General features: G+C 41.1%; 1 protein-coding gene across 9 annotated transcripts in view; it reads right to left on the reverse strand.

The window, feature by feature from the left end:
• TLK2 (tousled like kinase 2) overlaps positions 1-15,464 on the reverse strand; it is a 46,013-nt gene that overhangs the window by 18,265 nt on the left and 12,284 nt on the right. For 8 of the 9 annotated variants that reach the window (XM_072886156.1, XM_072886157.1, XM_072886153.1 and 5 more), the window contains 9 exons: positions 14,788-14,859; positions 12,202-12,271; positions 11,098-11,141; positions 9,866-9,961; positions 6,960-7,127; positions 6,284-6,379; positions 3,233-3,325; positions 1,699-1,809; positions 103-239 (listed from right to left, as the gene is read on the reverse strand). In XM_072886156.1, the coding sequence (XP_072742257.1) occupies positions 103-239; positions 1,699-1,809; positions 3,233-3,325; positions 6,284-6,379; positions 6,960-7,127; positions 9,866-9,961; positions 11,098-11,141; positions 12,202-12,271; positions 14,788-14,859 (887 nt within the window). The remainder of the gene's footprint in view (positions 1-102; positions 240-1,698; positions 1,810-3,232; positions 3,326-6,283; positions 6,380-6,959; positions 7,128-9,865; positions 9,962-11,097; positions 11,142-12,201; positions 12,272-14,787; positions 14,860-15,464) is intronic. The other variant, XM_072886160.1, reaches the window with a different exon arrangement.

The raw sequence follows: 15,464 nt of genomic DNA on the forward strand, positions 1-15,464 counted from the left end.
AGTCACACCGTTCTCACATTTTGACATGCAAGACATCACACAAAACTGCTTAGTTTTTCCGTCTCTGCCTCTGAAGTTAAAGACAACTCTGTTTGTCCTCACTTGATGAGGTTCTGGAAGGCATAGCCATCTGTCCACTGCTCAGTGAAAGACGCCCCGTGCCGCACCGTAGTGAAGTGACCTAGCCTCAATCGATCCTGCATGCTCTTATCTCTGCATGCCATCTTCTCCTGTTTTGACTGAAAACAAAATAAAACGTGTTAAAATATAAGCCATAAATCAGCAGCTAAGAGCTATGCTATGTATTAAATCACTACCAATTCTTACCGCTTTTCATTGTTTCAGTACTGTTCATCTGAAACCCAGCTGAAAGTCATTGACCAAAGTATCGCTGGTGCTTCACACTGGTCTGACAGGCATTTCTTTGACTGCCTCTTTTCTGACATTTCAGCCTCACCTTTCCTTCCCCATTACTGCTTGGGCAGCTCACCCATTCTATCATCAGCTGAAATCAGTCTAGCAGTAGGATTAAAACTATCCCTCTGTATCAGTAGCTTAGTTAGACTCCAGATGTGGCTCTGATCAGGCCCTTATTCACTCAAACAGGAGATGAGAAAATATGCCTGGAATCACTGTTAAGACTAAGATAGAGTGATCAGGCAGCTCAGTCCTAGACTCACAGTGTCTAGGACACAGAGTCTAGGACACAGTGTCTAGGACATTGGGTCACCAGAAGCGACACAGTCTCAGTTAGGTCACCAACATGCATAAAAACTGGTGGTGGTGTCTGTTACAGAGTGCTTCTGGTAAGTGAGAGGAAATTTCCAAGGCCTGAGATGAGAGCAGCAAAGTTTCAGTCAGTTAGCATTAAAGGTGAACCAGCAAACCTCCTCACTGGAGCTATACACCACCTATCTGAATGCCAGCTCTACATAAAACCTAGCCCAGGGTTACAAATCCTCCCAGGAAGGGGAGTCCCATTCAGCCAAGAACAATCAGCTCTGTGACAAAATCAGCTCAAACAGACTGCATGTACTGGCCAGCACCCTGGTAGTTTTGTCCATCCAGTGCCCACAAACAATAGATGTAATTGGCCAACAGGTGAAAGAGCAATCAAACCCCCACATTGTTTAACCATCAGGAAATCTGGAAATCTTTCAACACTGAAGCAGGCTGGACGCTGGTAAACAGCAGCCTGGCACTTTCCCCAGTGTCTTTAATGCGTTGTTTTGAGTGTTATACAGAGCAATGATCTCCAACTTCGCCATTTCGAAGAAGGAAAGGTCTAAACCACTTGCCCATGTCACAGAGCATATCTGGCAATTTCACTGCACAATGGGATACTGCTCTTGTATTGCCAGAGCTGGACAATGTTGCTTTTCAGGCGTACCGGTTTCCAAATCAAGTAACACCTGCTGCATTTAGAGCTCAGACTATTTTACTTAAGCAAGGGAGATGACTCTTTGAGACTGTGAAAAGTAACCAAACCAAAACGTTCTGAAACATTTCAGTCTTAGGATTACATTCCTATTCGCAGAGAAATAATTCAAGACAGAATTCCACTTGTCTTTTATCACTATAGTAATAGAGGCAGGTTTTCACTGCTCAAAAGAAGATAGAGAAGTTTCCAAGGACATGAACTGTGACAGCAGAAAGTCCTTGTGGAGCTTCCTGTGATGTGGAAAGTCCTCTGCTCACCTTTTCTATAAGAAGCTTCTTGCTCATCGTTACACATCTATTCAACCGCTCTTTGTACTTCTCCAGCATCTTTTGCTGTTCATCTATCTGCCGTCTCAAATCACAGTTGGCCTAAAAGTGAACAGAGAAGAAAAGCCTTTGACTTTAAACCACTTAAAGAGCACCACCTAGGAAGAAGTTTCTCCAGCTAGCTCTAGGCATCAGATTAAAGTAAGCAAACCAGCAGGATAAGAAAAAAAGACTAGGTTCCTCTTATCAAAACACCCAAGCCAAGCTCTTCAATTTTTAACCCACTCAAATCTTAATACCCCTCTAGAACAGGGAAGTGCTATCATCCTGGTTTACATATAAGGAACTAAGGTACAAAGAGACTAAACACAAGCACAAGGAATTTTTAATTTTTTTTTAATATTTAAGACCTTGCCACAGGTACCAAGTCTCAAAATAGCTTAGTCATCCCTGGACCATACTCGCTCTTTACCCAGAATACTGGCAGAGGAAAAGGATGGGGTAACTCCCTTTGCACTTTCAATTAAATTCTTGTTCAAGTTACTATCCATCAGCCCTGCTATATGGACTGCTCCAGTAACAGCTGTTGTTCTTAACACCACCACAGCGTACAGCAGGATTTTATGTGCAACCATTTTAATTGATAAAAAGTTAAATTTAACCATCCCCCTTCCAACCAATAGTCTGGCTTCTGATTAAACAGCGGATGGTTAAAAAAAAAAAAAAAAAATCTATTTCCTGCTTCATGGATTATTTTCCACAAACCCACATGTGCCTCTGTGTATGTCTCTACGAGCTTGTCCTAGCATTTTTAGGTGCTGAGACCAGACACACAAAAACAGAGAGCCTTCCCTCTTCTCCCTTTAATGTGTTTTCTAATCCTTCTCAACACTTCACAAGAGACGCCTCTCCAGCTGATGAAAGCTAAATCAATTAGAACTCCTCCATTAAGACAAGATCCTTTATTTAAAGGTATTTATCTTTTACTGAAGAATACTAATGGGTTAAGAGAAGCTTCATTCTTTCGGTTTGACCAAAAGATGTTCTCCTCATCTCTATACATGTTACTGACTCTCATGAATAAGCATTTCAGAATATAACTTCCCAGTCTACTGAGAGGCTACTGAACATGCTGCTAAACAAAAAGCAGAGTCAGTTCCTCAGTACTTAGAAGAGGGGAATAATTCTGAAGAGAAACATGTTAGGTTAGCTAGCAAAATACACAAAAAGTGTGCAAGAGATCAAAGAAAGGCCAACAACACCTGAGCTAGTGTTTAGCCACAGTAACTCTGCACTGTATAGCCAGTCACTGCTACACTGCTTGTGGATTCAAGCAGGCCCAAACAAAGTACCTACAAGCTAGACAATTATCTTGGGAGTAAGGGATGACTGATTTGTTTTACTTTACGAGTGCTGGTTCTACAAATGGTATACAAAATCCTGCTCTACAGCCTAGCTGGCACATGCATTCTAGGTGTCTTTAAATAGCAACTTTTAGAAGAGTTGTCCCACTTTAAACACTTACTCTTAATAAGTCATCTATCCTCCCCTCCTTCTTCTCCAAGTCAGAGTTCTTACTGTTTTCTAGTGCAGATATTTTTTCCATTGTGAGGTCAGACTGTAAGGAAAAATCACCATAAACCACATTTAAGAAAAACAGATATTTCAGACAGTCAGCATGTAACATCACAGTGTAACCTTCTCTGATCTGAACAGGTCTAAGAAGAAGGAACCAATCCCCTGCATCGTAGCAGTCTGGGGAAGAGCTTTCTCCATTCTTCAATTTCTTATTACGTGGTGGGCTCCTCCAGCATAGGAGGTTCAGTCAGCTAGCACAAAGCTGCTCTGGAGAACGCAAACTGGTAACACGTAACAGGCTACAACATCCTTCGTGTCCTGCAACTTTTGTTTTTATAGTTAAGTTCTGCCCACTCCTTGGTGGTCTCTGACATTCACTGTCCTTTCCTGCAGTGCAACATAGCTTGTACAGGAAAAGGGCTTAAGAAAAAAACCTACCAAATCCCAACCCATCACCTGGAATATTGAATTTATGAGATCTTTTATGGGCACAGACAACCACCTGCTAGACAACAGACAATACCTGTGGGTTCTAAAGTGGTCTTGACAGAAAACACAGGTCTTCATTTTGAAGTATTGTAACAGACTGGCACAGCAGGAATATTAGGCACAAGTCTGTTTCTGACAAACTGATGTATTACTGCCCACTAAGGACAGGTGCTTTACAGTTCTTGAGTGAAACCTATTTGGAAAGTTTTATGGGGTGCAGCACATCTCAAATACCCTCACCAGTGAAGTGAGAGTTATACCCAGGGACAGAAGACAAGACATATTCTTATTGCTAGAGAACGTAGCATATTTCAAACTCAGTACTCTGATGAATGGGTGGGGAAGAAAAGGGGAAGAAGTCAGTATGTACATGAACACAACATCTAAAAAAAACCCAAGTCAACACAAGGGAATCTTGCTCCATGACTGCATACACAGATTTCACATTTATGGCTAGCAAGCAACTATCCTGGTTCTGAAAAGAGTTAGCAGAGACTTACCTGTGGAGTTGTTATATAACTGTTCTCCAAATTTCAGGCTTGCCTGGAAGCTAACGCCATGAAGTAAGAGACAAGCTTGGCAGACTGTTGCTTCTCTACATATGCTCGGTATGGGAAAGATCAAAAAGAATACCTGCCAGCATTGCACATTAAGCAAGATGAGCCTAAATCCCAAAAGACAATGAGGAGGCCTGGGCACGTCACCCCACTTCTGCCTTAACTTGGTTTATACTTCCCGACAGCCTGCAGGAAGTACGTGTTTTTGTCACTGAAGGCAACAAGAAGACTGTCTGTTGAAAACCTAGGCTGCATCCACTCAGCCAAGCAGCAGAAAGTTTATTTAATAAGTGACTGTTATGTCATTTTGCCAAATGCACAGACATGCTTGCACTGTGTCAGATGAAGTCATGCTTCAGGATGCATGCTCTTACATGTGACTTCATCACAACTCACCTTGCTTCAGAGCACTTGGAGGGCCCTAGCACTGACTGAAAATGCTAAGAAAATCACCCTCATGCTGACTTGCTTTTGTCATTGCCAGAAGCGATTCAAACTGGCAGTCACTGAAGATGTTTTTTTAATCCTATCAACTCCAAACAGGTTTGGAAGGAAAACCAAGAATGTATACATGTCCTCATGACGCAGTCAAGCATCTTCCTGGATTCTTTGCCTTAAGTGTATACTACATCTAGACCTCTGGAGAATACCATGAAGCTGAGCATTGGCAGAAAGCACGCTCAGGTAACATGTCACTCTCTTCAAGGAAGATGGACCCTTGTGGGCATGCTAAGCACAGCAAAGAATAAAAACATCTTGCTCATGCCAGGAGGGACCACTATTTCAAGCATTGGTGTTGGAACAGCAAAGATTGAAATCTGAAAGTTATCTCTGGCAGGTTCTCGAGTTATGGCATCATTCTTGCACAAGAATTCTCCATGCACTAGCAAGACACAGGGAACTTCGCAGACCAGCATTTAATAATACAGGCAACAAATGTGACCCTAGTGACACAACAGAGCTCGGAGACAAGCTAGTTAAGTATCCCCAGAGGTAGAACTACTGTTCTTCTTGCACAAAGAACTTGTACCACCTGCTGGGAAAATGGAGAACGAACTTCACCCAGCAATAAAATCAACTCTGACACAGACTGATGTGAGAAAATGATTGACACAAAAACTCAACAGTTTAAAAATGACTCAAGGGAAGGGTCAGTCACAGAGAAATCGGAGATTAAAATCAAAAGAAGATTAAAAGCAGGCCTGGAGAAGAAATAAGCAAGGTGCATTGCAGATAAAGCTGAACTTCCTTATAAGCAACAGAGGAAGATGACACAGCTAAAAGTAAATCTTGCCATAAAGCTACAAGAAGAATCTTAACAATTTAAAAGGCATCAAAAAGACAGCAGCACAGTCAAAAGAGCTACTCCTCTTCTTAACTCCAGGTCAGTGAAGTTGCTGAGAAGCACTGTCAGGAAGCACTGTTTGTCCACCTTGACAGGACAAACTATGCCATGGGTGTACTGTGCAGAGGCCAAAGAACTTCCAGCTAGACTGTGGATATTTGTACTGTAAGCAGTGTGGAAGCACCCACGACCCAGCGCTTGAATAGAGGCATTCATAACTATCACTCAGGTTTCCTTCATGTCTTCACTTACAAAGGGACGAAGAACATTCAGGATACAACAGAATTAAAACAGACAGAGCTAAGGTGTTCCTCTCCTGAGCACATTTGCACACAGCTGAAGAACTGCCCACAGTATTGACACAGAAAAGCCTCAGTAACAGATTAGGCAAACTCCAGTAGCAGCAACTGAAAAGCATCCTTTACAGGATAAGGAACAAAGTTCAGAGTGTTTCACTTCAATCAGTAGTTACAAACTGAGTTGGGACTACTGGCTCTTTTCACTGGAAACATTACGCCTACTACAGGTGGCATCCTCTGGTGTGGAAGACAAGCTGCATCAAGCTTCAATCTCACATCCAAGAGATTTATCATCTAGTGTGCTATACCTGTGACTGTTTGTGCTGGATGGAAATCTGTTTTTGGGAAGTGCAGGAATGCTCAGTGTTCCCTGATCCGGTAGAAGATGGGCTGCCTTGCTGGGCCTGCAAAAGAAAGTTAGTGTATTGTTATATGCTCCTCAGCATGATCACTAGTGCCCATGCAGATACACTTATCTTTACACGGGAGGTGCAGCCTGGCCTGGGTACCATATTTTCACATTAAGGTTTAAGAATGCTCTAAAGATTTAGTTCATTAAAACAAGAGAGTCAGTTTCTTTCAAGAAGCCTGGCCCAACCTGCTAAAAGACAAAGCTTTTAAAAGCCTAATATAATTCATGTCAGCTGAGATTAAGTGAGGCCAAAACAAACACTTCTCACAGCAAGACTATACTTTATTCTTTTGCTTTTTTGCATCTATCAGATTAGCCTCTCAGATGCTATTATTTTGAGCTACGTAAGATTTTGAGTCATTAACTTAAAACTCACGTCGTTTTATGAAACAAGCAAAGCCTGGGACCTAGAACTCTTCACAAGGAAGATGAACTTACCAGAAGATGGTAGACTTGGTCATCAATAAACCAGGCTGCACCTGAACCACTGTCTTTGAGCAGAAAAACTTCAAATTCCCCATCCCTTAACTAGAAACATCCCTTGGGATTCAAATCTTTTTAGAGCTGCTCACCGAGACAAAAGTAAAACAGAGGCCACCTCCCCTCTGTGCCAGCTGCTCATTCTCTAGCCGCTGTTTCGCCAGCATCACCGACATCAGCGTTGGCAGAGCAGAGTGTTCCTCCTGCGGTTCCTTTGCTGTGCTGCCGTCTACCCCATACAGCGGCTGCTCCACTCGCCGCTGTAACACAGTCAAAAAAAATACAATGAACTTTTTTTTTTTTTTTAAAGCGATTCTCTGACTCTGCCAAAACTGTTGTCAGCGAAGCAGCAGCTCAGGAATGAGCAGGCAGCATGGTGAGGATCTGATAACTCAAACAGGACTCCTGGAGTGACTGTGCCAATGCCAGACATCAAAAAGTAGATGAAGTTAACAATAATAAAAAAAAGTAACAAATGAACACACAGGACAGAATTCCTTGTCAGTTAACACCCCCCCTTCCTTTGCAAATACATGTGTTTCAGAGCCAGTGGGGCAAAATAGGTTGTAGATGCAAAAATCTTAGTGCATTGCGACTTTGGTCAATGCATTCAAAATTATACTACTTCATGGTTTTTAAAGACTCATTTTAAAACAGCCACTGTCATGATACATTTGTTATTCTGGTGAAGTAAACTGAGTCAGCATTGCTAAATGTCAGCAGCCTAACCATGTCTAGGACCCAGACTTCACAGTATCCTCATTTCTGTCATTATAGCTGGGACCAATCTCCTGCATGATAAGCAAAGTACTAACGCATTTCCAAAATCTTCAAGAGATGCATTGCATCTCTTAAAGGCCAGCTCCTTTCTCCTGCAGTAGACTCATTTTTCAACTGCGATACAGGAATTGGGTTCAATAAGAGTAAGAATCATCTGAGCTACACTGATTACAGCACTCAGAATCATATTGCCCTTGCTTTAAAAGCCAGCCCATCACTGCTAAAACTTGGCAGTCTGGGTTATAATCATCTAAGTCCTTCCAAGCTGTAACTCTGGGCCGGGCACACACCACATAGAAAGTAAACAGTCAGGTCAGGCTTCAGTTTTCTTAAAAACCTAAATTGCAACCTGAAGCATATTTTCTGGCTAACATTACAAATGTCAAGAGTGTGTTTTCTTCCCCAAAAGAATGCTTGTATACGAGAGCGACCTTGCAAGAGTCTGAAGACCTGCAGATCATTCTTCTGATCAAAGGAGAAGCAAGGCAATTCAAAGCAGTCAAGAGATCTGAAGACAAGAAGTAACGTCCTGAAGCCATTACAATTCCTCCCCAAGTTCTGATTGCAGAAAATTTCCAGTACAATATAGATCAACTTACATGGTTTGGAGGAGGTTTGTCTCATTGTGAAAGACATTTTAACACTCTGCTCTCTTCCTAGACCATACTGACCTCTGTAATGGGTAAGATACTCAATCTTCTCCAATTTTCACTCATCCCCCCATTTTTGGGGGCTTAGCTCAAACCACTGATATTCAGTTTATAAGAAGAGGACAGATCTTAAAAATGCACATAATAGTTTGTTATGAATAAGCAAACATTATAGGTTTAGCTGCAAGAGTAAAGAACAGAAGATAAGAAACACAAGGAGCACCTGCGTAAGGAGAGAGACAAACTGGCCTAGCTGAAACTAATTGTAACATCAGTCTTCACCACATGAGAAATACTCTGTTCAGACTTTTACCTAAGCAGTACATACAAGTGTAGAAGAAGAAAACCAAAGGAAGAATCAACTTGTCCCATTATAAACACCTGTAAGGTATCTCATCTGCTGGAATAAAGAACTGTCCCTAATACCTCACGCATCTGCAACATTCAGAGATGGTATTTCTTTCATTAACTTCTCTTTAAAGAGGTGTATTAGCAAATTAATATAAGATAGGAGGAAGGGCCACTCAATTAACAAGACATATTTTAATTTTTATAAACATAAAAAATATCTAGAAGCATATCTGAAGCTCTCCCTTAAAGCAGCATTACAAAGCTTCCAAAATCTAGCAACATATATTGAATTCTGAGCAGAGCATTCCGTGTTGGGATTTAGTTCAGTACACATTCATGAACTGTGCAAAGGTCTCTGCAGAATAATGTAATCAGTAAAGACTTTGCATTTGGTTTTCGGAATACTAACCTTTCCCACAACGCTCCGTACTTTTGTGACACTCAACAAATGCTGAAGATCTTTAAAGAGGGCCCAGGCAATGTTCAAAACTAGAGATCAGACACCAAAGCCTCTGAATATTGCTTTGCTAGTTGAAAGAAATTTCTTTAGCTGCTCTGAGCTAAAATGGCTTAAAAATACTGGTTGTTTCTTCACTTTCAGATTTTGCAAAAATGCTGTGACAGCAAAATGGAATTATGTAACAAAAAAATAGCAACAAATGTGCATGTATACATATTTCTTTGCAAGCTTTTGCTAATGCTCCTTACAAGTCACATGCACATAAACAGAAGTAAAAGACCTTCCCAATATCATTATGGTATGCACGTTTTTCAGGATACCCGAAGGGTCCAATCAAGATCACAATATCATTGTACTAGTGCTATACAAACACAGAACATACTCCTAGCTCGATGGAGAAGTTCATGAGCTACAATGCAATATAAGATAAATAATATGTCAGTTCCACCTTTTATTAAGGACAGTGATCTATCTGTAACCACACAGCATGCTAAAAACATTCATCTTGCATGCTTTAAGCTCAGATATTCATATCAGTTACAACTGGACTAGCCCCTGTTACAGGGTCCTAGACATCTGGCTTTGCTGCCAGAACCCAGTTTCCAATTTAAAAAAAAGAACTGAACAGAGAATAAGCCAAATCACTCACCAAGAGACCCTCCTTTCTTCTTCACAACCTTTTATTACCTGTCTAAAGCACGGCCACCAACCTAATCAATGCCATGCCACCAGCTCTGTCCCCAGGGAGAACACTTACTGGCAAGGGGTTGGATAAGGAATGCTGCGGTGATGATCTGGCGACAGGCGGCACGCTTCTACCGGGACTGGTTCCTGGGCCGCTTCCCCCAGCAAACTGGCCAAAGCAACAGATTTGATCATCAGTAATTCCACAGAGATACTATATTTAAGCAAATTTAACAGGGACAGAAGAAACACATTAATCTTAAAAATGAAGCCTTATAGGCTCTAGGAACTCATTTAAACAAACCAAATATAAGCTAAGAGGAAAACCTTAACGTTTCAGGCACTGTTTTCAAAAATAACAGCAAAAGTAAGTACTTCAGACAAACATTCACATTTGCACCGAGTACATTTTTCTTTTTAACACAAAAAGATATAAACCTGCACACTTGGATATAGATCAATTATTTATTGTATAGAATTAGAAAGCCCATTCCCTGTGAGGAGACATGTCTAACTGTGCTCCACAGAAGTGTAAGAAATTTACACCTCCACTGAACCATCTCTGCAGTCACCGTTAAAGACAGGATATGTAAGCAGCTGGGCAACTGGTCTAATTGGTACAGAAATTTGTACGCTCCTGCACCACACAGCGTACCACATTTATAAAAAACTTTAGCCAGGAAAAGAAGCAAGTACTAACAAGGACTTAATTTCTGACTCCAAGTTACTCAGCAAAATCAAGAACAACCTTAAGAGAAAAGCTAGAGCTCTGGATTGTGCATACCTAGAAAAACTTCAGAAACTATGCAATAAAAAAAGAATATTGATTTTCAGAATGTCCATCACTGTTTTGGGGAGGGGTCTCTGTCTCCCATGTGGTGCCAACCTCCCATGGCAAGCTTTTCTAAAGAGGGAACCCTGTAAACAACTCCCTACTCAAATCAACGGGACTCTGCAGGTAAGTTCTTTTGCAGCACTGGACCTGTATCAAAACAGGTTTGCATACTCAGAGATATCTTCATCTGAGATCCAGGTTCCAATGGAAATCAACCTTGAACCTATACTTACGTGGCTGCTCTTTTAAAAAATTCCTTTATCAACTGTTCAAATAAATGTTAATTTAAAAACCAACTTCCAAAAATCTCATATCCTCTACCTAATCAGATTTCAGCATATCAGGTTAACATCGTCAATCAATGACTCCAACGATGGATCAGTAACAGAAGTCACATTACAGACTTCCATCTACAGATTTTGCATATTGTGAATTCAAGCAGATTTCTCAGACAATGTAGACATGCTTACCTCAAAATAATCACTAATTTTATGTCCTCTAGGAGTGCCTTTTCCTAAAAAGGAAAACAAAAGATGAAAATAAGAGTTGATATTTTTAAGAACAGAAGTTATGATGCCATTCTTAAAAACTACTCCTATATTTTGACACTCCTTTCCCTGTAGAAAGGTGCAACACCTATCACAACAAAAGCTTCTGCACAACAAAAGACTGCCCCAGGGTTACAGCTCTCCTGCTGTTGTTGGGAGGGTTTACAGTTGACAATTCAATTAACTCTTAATTCCAAACATGTCAAATCCAATCAAACAGCATTTGCACTTGCTAGAGTGCTTCGAAAACACTAAACATCATTGAATGTTGCACAGGTTCTCCAAAATTTCCTTCAAGATAAGGACAGAGCAAAAGGTACTTTTACTCCTCCACCTTCAGGTAAATTACTGCATATTAGATCTCTCACAAGCATTCCTATAAGAGTGAGAGAGATAATTAGTGGTGGCTTAATACCAGCTCATTAAAACTTAGCCCTTTTCTCTTATTATAATATTATCAAAGCAGTTCTGTCAACACAATCCTTTTATTCTTCAACAAGAAAGTAACAAGAAATAGAAATCTGCCCCATGCCCATTTGCTAGAAAATCTGAACTTGGACTTGAACACACTGGGTTTTTCTTAGTACTCCAGGACAGCACTGCCTGCTTTATACTTGAGGACAGTTTGTTCTCTATTTGTTGTGGTGAGAACTTACTCTAACAAGGCAGGCATACGTCTCAAAAAGCAAGGAAGAGAGTACAGCCTGTATTTTGAAGTCTGGCTGCTGTATATGTAGTGACGCAGAACCAAAACAACACTTCAGAGAAGCCATATTAAGCCTTTGGGCAGTCTGTCCCATAAAAATGCAATAGTTTGTGCAAATAAGCTGAAGATGAGTATTTTCCTGCCAATGAGGATAACAAGGCTCCCAGAAGAGAACTACACCATCATGGAGGAGTTTATAACAAGCTGCCTGACACACCCTTGAGAAGAACCATTAGTTTCCTAGGACACTGACTGTGCAAAACGTGCACAAATTACCAACCGTTCAGAAATCCTGCAGCAGGGTCAGGAGAATGAATTACCTTGACTGGTCTCATACGCCTCTGCTTTCCGTTTTCTATTCCGCTGGTCATTCTGTTTTTTCTCAGGAGTCTGTTAAACAATACTTCAAAATTAACATTTCTGCAGTTATTCCAAGATTTAAAGAAAATACCAAAACCACAATAACCTGCTCCATATCCCCAGTGGCCATTTCACTTCTCTGGTGCATTTGTTTCTACTGCTGGTACTTAAAGAAACAACTGCTCCCAAAGAGCTACTACCGTCTGATACATGTGCTACAGAAGGGAGAGAACACGGTTAGGAATGAGGTTCTTTTTTTTTTTTTTTTTTAATTTCAGCTGCAGCAAGCCAGGCTCTACTGCCCAGTTACCTCACATGGTTAGCAGAACAAGTTCAAACACTTATAAAAACCTATATAAACCATTTCACAGTGATCACAGTACTGGTACAAGAGGAGTAACGATAAGAGGTTTGAGTACAGACATCCAAATTTGCAGTCCAGCGGCTACTCACAGTCTACCAGGACAATTCATCTTGCCTGCAGCTAATGCTTCTTCGCAAAGCTCTTTGCGGATGGCTACAAGAACTATCCCGTCTACTGGTGCACAACTGCAACCTTACACAAAACAAGGCAGAGCTCCCCAAGATGGCAGCCAGGAGAAAGCTGCCACAGATGCAGCAATTCATCTGGACCTATCTCTCATTAAAGTCAAGGGTGAGTTGCATCTGCCATTTCTGTGAGCAACCAGAGACCTGAGGGGCAGCTTATCAGCGGACAGCAATATATTTATGCACAGGCACAATACAGAGCACAGGTGGGAGGCTTGAAGGCTCCAAAAGTGTCATGCCTATCTGTCTGCACAAGGCTAGCCAGCCTAGACACGTGAGAGTGGAGGAGACCCTGGCATGGCGCTTCCCCCATCACCAGGGTCTCTTACGTGGCCAAACCTGCTGAAAACATTAGGAAGCACTGTGCTAGAAGCAACTTACTGAGGCTGCTGGAAGGAAAGATACCTTGTCATATCCATCATCAACATCATTTAAAAAATATCTCTTATCCAAAAGGGTCCCAAATAATTTCCGAGCTATATGCTTTACAATCACTGCAGCCACCACTAAACTATAGCCTGGGGGCAGGAAAAAAACCACAGCGTACAAAACACAACTCTGGGGGAGGGAAAGCCATGGCCAGAAAGTTTGTGGTAAACCTAAGTTTCATGCTCTTTGGAAACCAAAGTCCAAAGTACCCTGTTTAAAGATCTCTGCCAAAAGACTTGCACACAGTAAGCACAGAAATCAATCTACCTCCTTTAATAGGATAAAAAGGATAAAGCTGACACAGCCAGAATCTAAACCTGGCTGTGTCCCCAGTGGATGCTGGACATCTACAGTCCCATGTTACCAGCTGGGCAGTCACCGACGTTGTTGTTTTGGCAAGAGGATGGAAGGGTTGTTAAGTCAAAGGTGGCTATTGTGTCTGCAAAGTACTTTTTAGAATGGAGGGAATGAAAACTCCATAACTATCTAGACACTTGCTGTACCAGCTCCGGTATGTGTAAAAGTCAATGACTTAGCCTCCTCACTGCGCAGTGAAGAGCAACTCAAGAACAGCGTTGGCGTGACTGTAACACCACAGGCTCCATTACAGCCTCCATGGAACTGTAAGCATATTAATGAGATTCAGTTTAAGTTGTTTTTCCATTCAAGTACTTACATAACAAAAACTACACACAACATTATCTGTTACAGACTGAAAAAGCAAGGAATGGTAGATTTGATTATGTCAGCTTGGTCAATTTAAATCACTCCACAGAATTTCATTAAAAAACCCAAGTAAAATAAGAATGAATACTCAGTTTTCCACTATTAACTATACTTACTTGTATGAAGTTTAAGATATTGTGTTCTCGAAAGACTTAGCTTCACCAGACACCTCGTATCAGTACTGCCATATAATAGAGGGAAATAGGATCCAAAACTTACCTGATAACTGTGTGGGAAGTTCTTTAAATGCATAAGAAAATGCATTTAAATTTGAGATTTGGCTTTATTAACATGGAATTTTAAAGTAAATATGTAACTCTACAATTAATTTTGCTGCTTTAGCAAGTGTTTTGAAATAGTTAATTCTAAAGCAGTGAGATTAAACAGGGACAAAGCATCAATTTTCATCTCCCCACACTTCCACAGAGCTATTCATAAAAATGCTGTGCTTTGTACAGACTTCTGCAAATTCACATATTTGATAGGTAAGGCAAACTTTTCCATTAATGCTTTCTGGCTTTTTATTTGGCCAAAACCGTATCCAAAACCAGCAAACAAATCACAATGCAGCTGAAAACAATGTCATAAGCTGAGCTTTATGAATGCTGTGGTTTTGGGGTTGGGTAAAATCTGCCTGCTACGGTGGGAAGCTTCAAGGAAGACTGTTTCATAGCATGGTCCAAAGACTGTAGGGTTAAGATCCAGACTAAATACTTCCACTAGTCCCTTTCACACCCCAAACAAAGAACACTGTCACTCACTCTCACACAATTCCCTCTATGTTTTGCGTTCAGTCATGTCCACCTTAAACCCGATTACCATGAGGATTTGTGCCTGCTTACCTCCAATTCTTTATCACTCAGAGAACCCACGCTGCACAAGCTCTGGTTGGAAGACTCACTATTTAATGGACCCTAGTGAAAAACAAGCAAAGACTGTTAGAAACCACTTCCATACAAGGCAGATACGTCCTATCAAACATTGCATCTCTAGGCTAACTACGCTGCTCTAAGTCACATGGATACAGCAGCAACACGGGTCAAATACCTAGACACATGATGGGGCACTAAAAAACTTCAGAAGTCGTTTGGAGCAAGACCGAAGTTGGACTGCCAGACGGACAGTCTTTTCTCAGTATAGTGATCCAAGCCTTTGCAATGATATTTCTGCATCAATTTATATCCCAACTGCCCTATTTAATCACATCCACAAAACAGCTAAGGCAGTATTCATAAAAGTCTAAGACAACCGGCTTGAGAAACAAAACTTCTGATTTGTTGAGTAGCAGTAGTTCCAAGCTCAGCTCTTCAGGCAAGCATCTGCTTGACCCTGGGCTAAGAATTTAGAGGCATCTTCCATCTGGCAAGGCAGCTATTACTGTTACCAGATGCTGGCAGTACCACTGATTTTTCTTTAAATGAATATTTTTTATGCCTTTTTTAACACTAAGGAAGTGAACAAGTGAAAGTTGTGTTGACAGCAGTACAACTGGCACCCATAGGACAATCTCTCCCACTAG

The sequence above is a fragment of the Ciconia boyciana genome, chromosome 22 (assembly GCF_034638445.1).
Source record: "Ciconia boyciana chromosome 22, ASM3463844v1, whole genome shotgun sequence".
Taxonomy (NCBI): Eukaryota; Metazoa; Chordata; class Aves; order Ciconiiformes; family Ciconiidae; genus Ciconia; species Ciconia boyciana.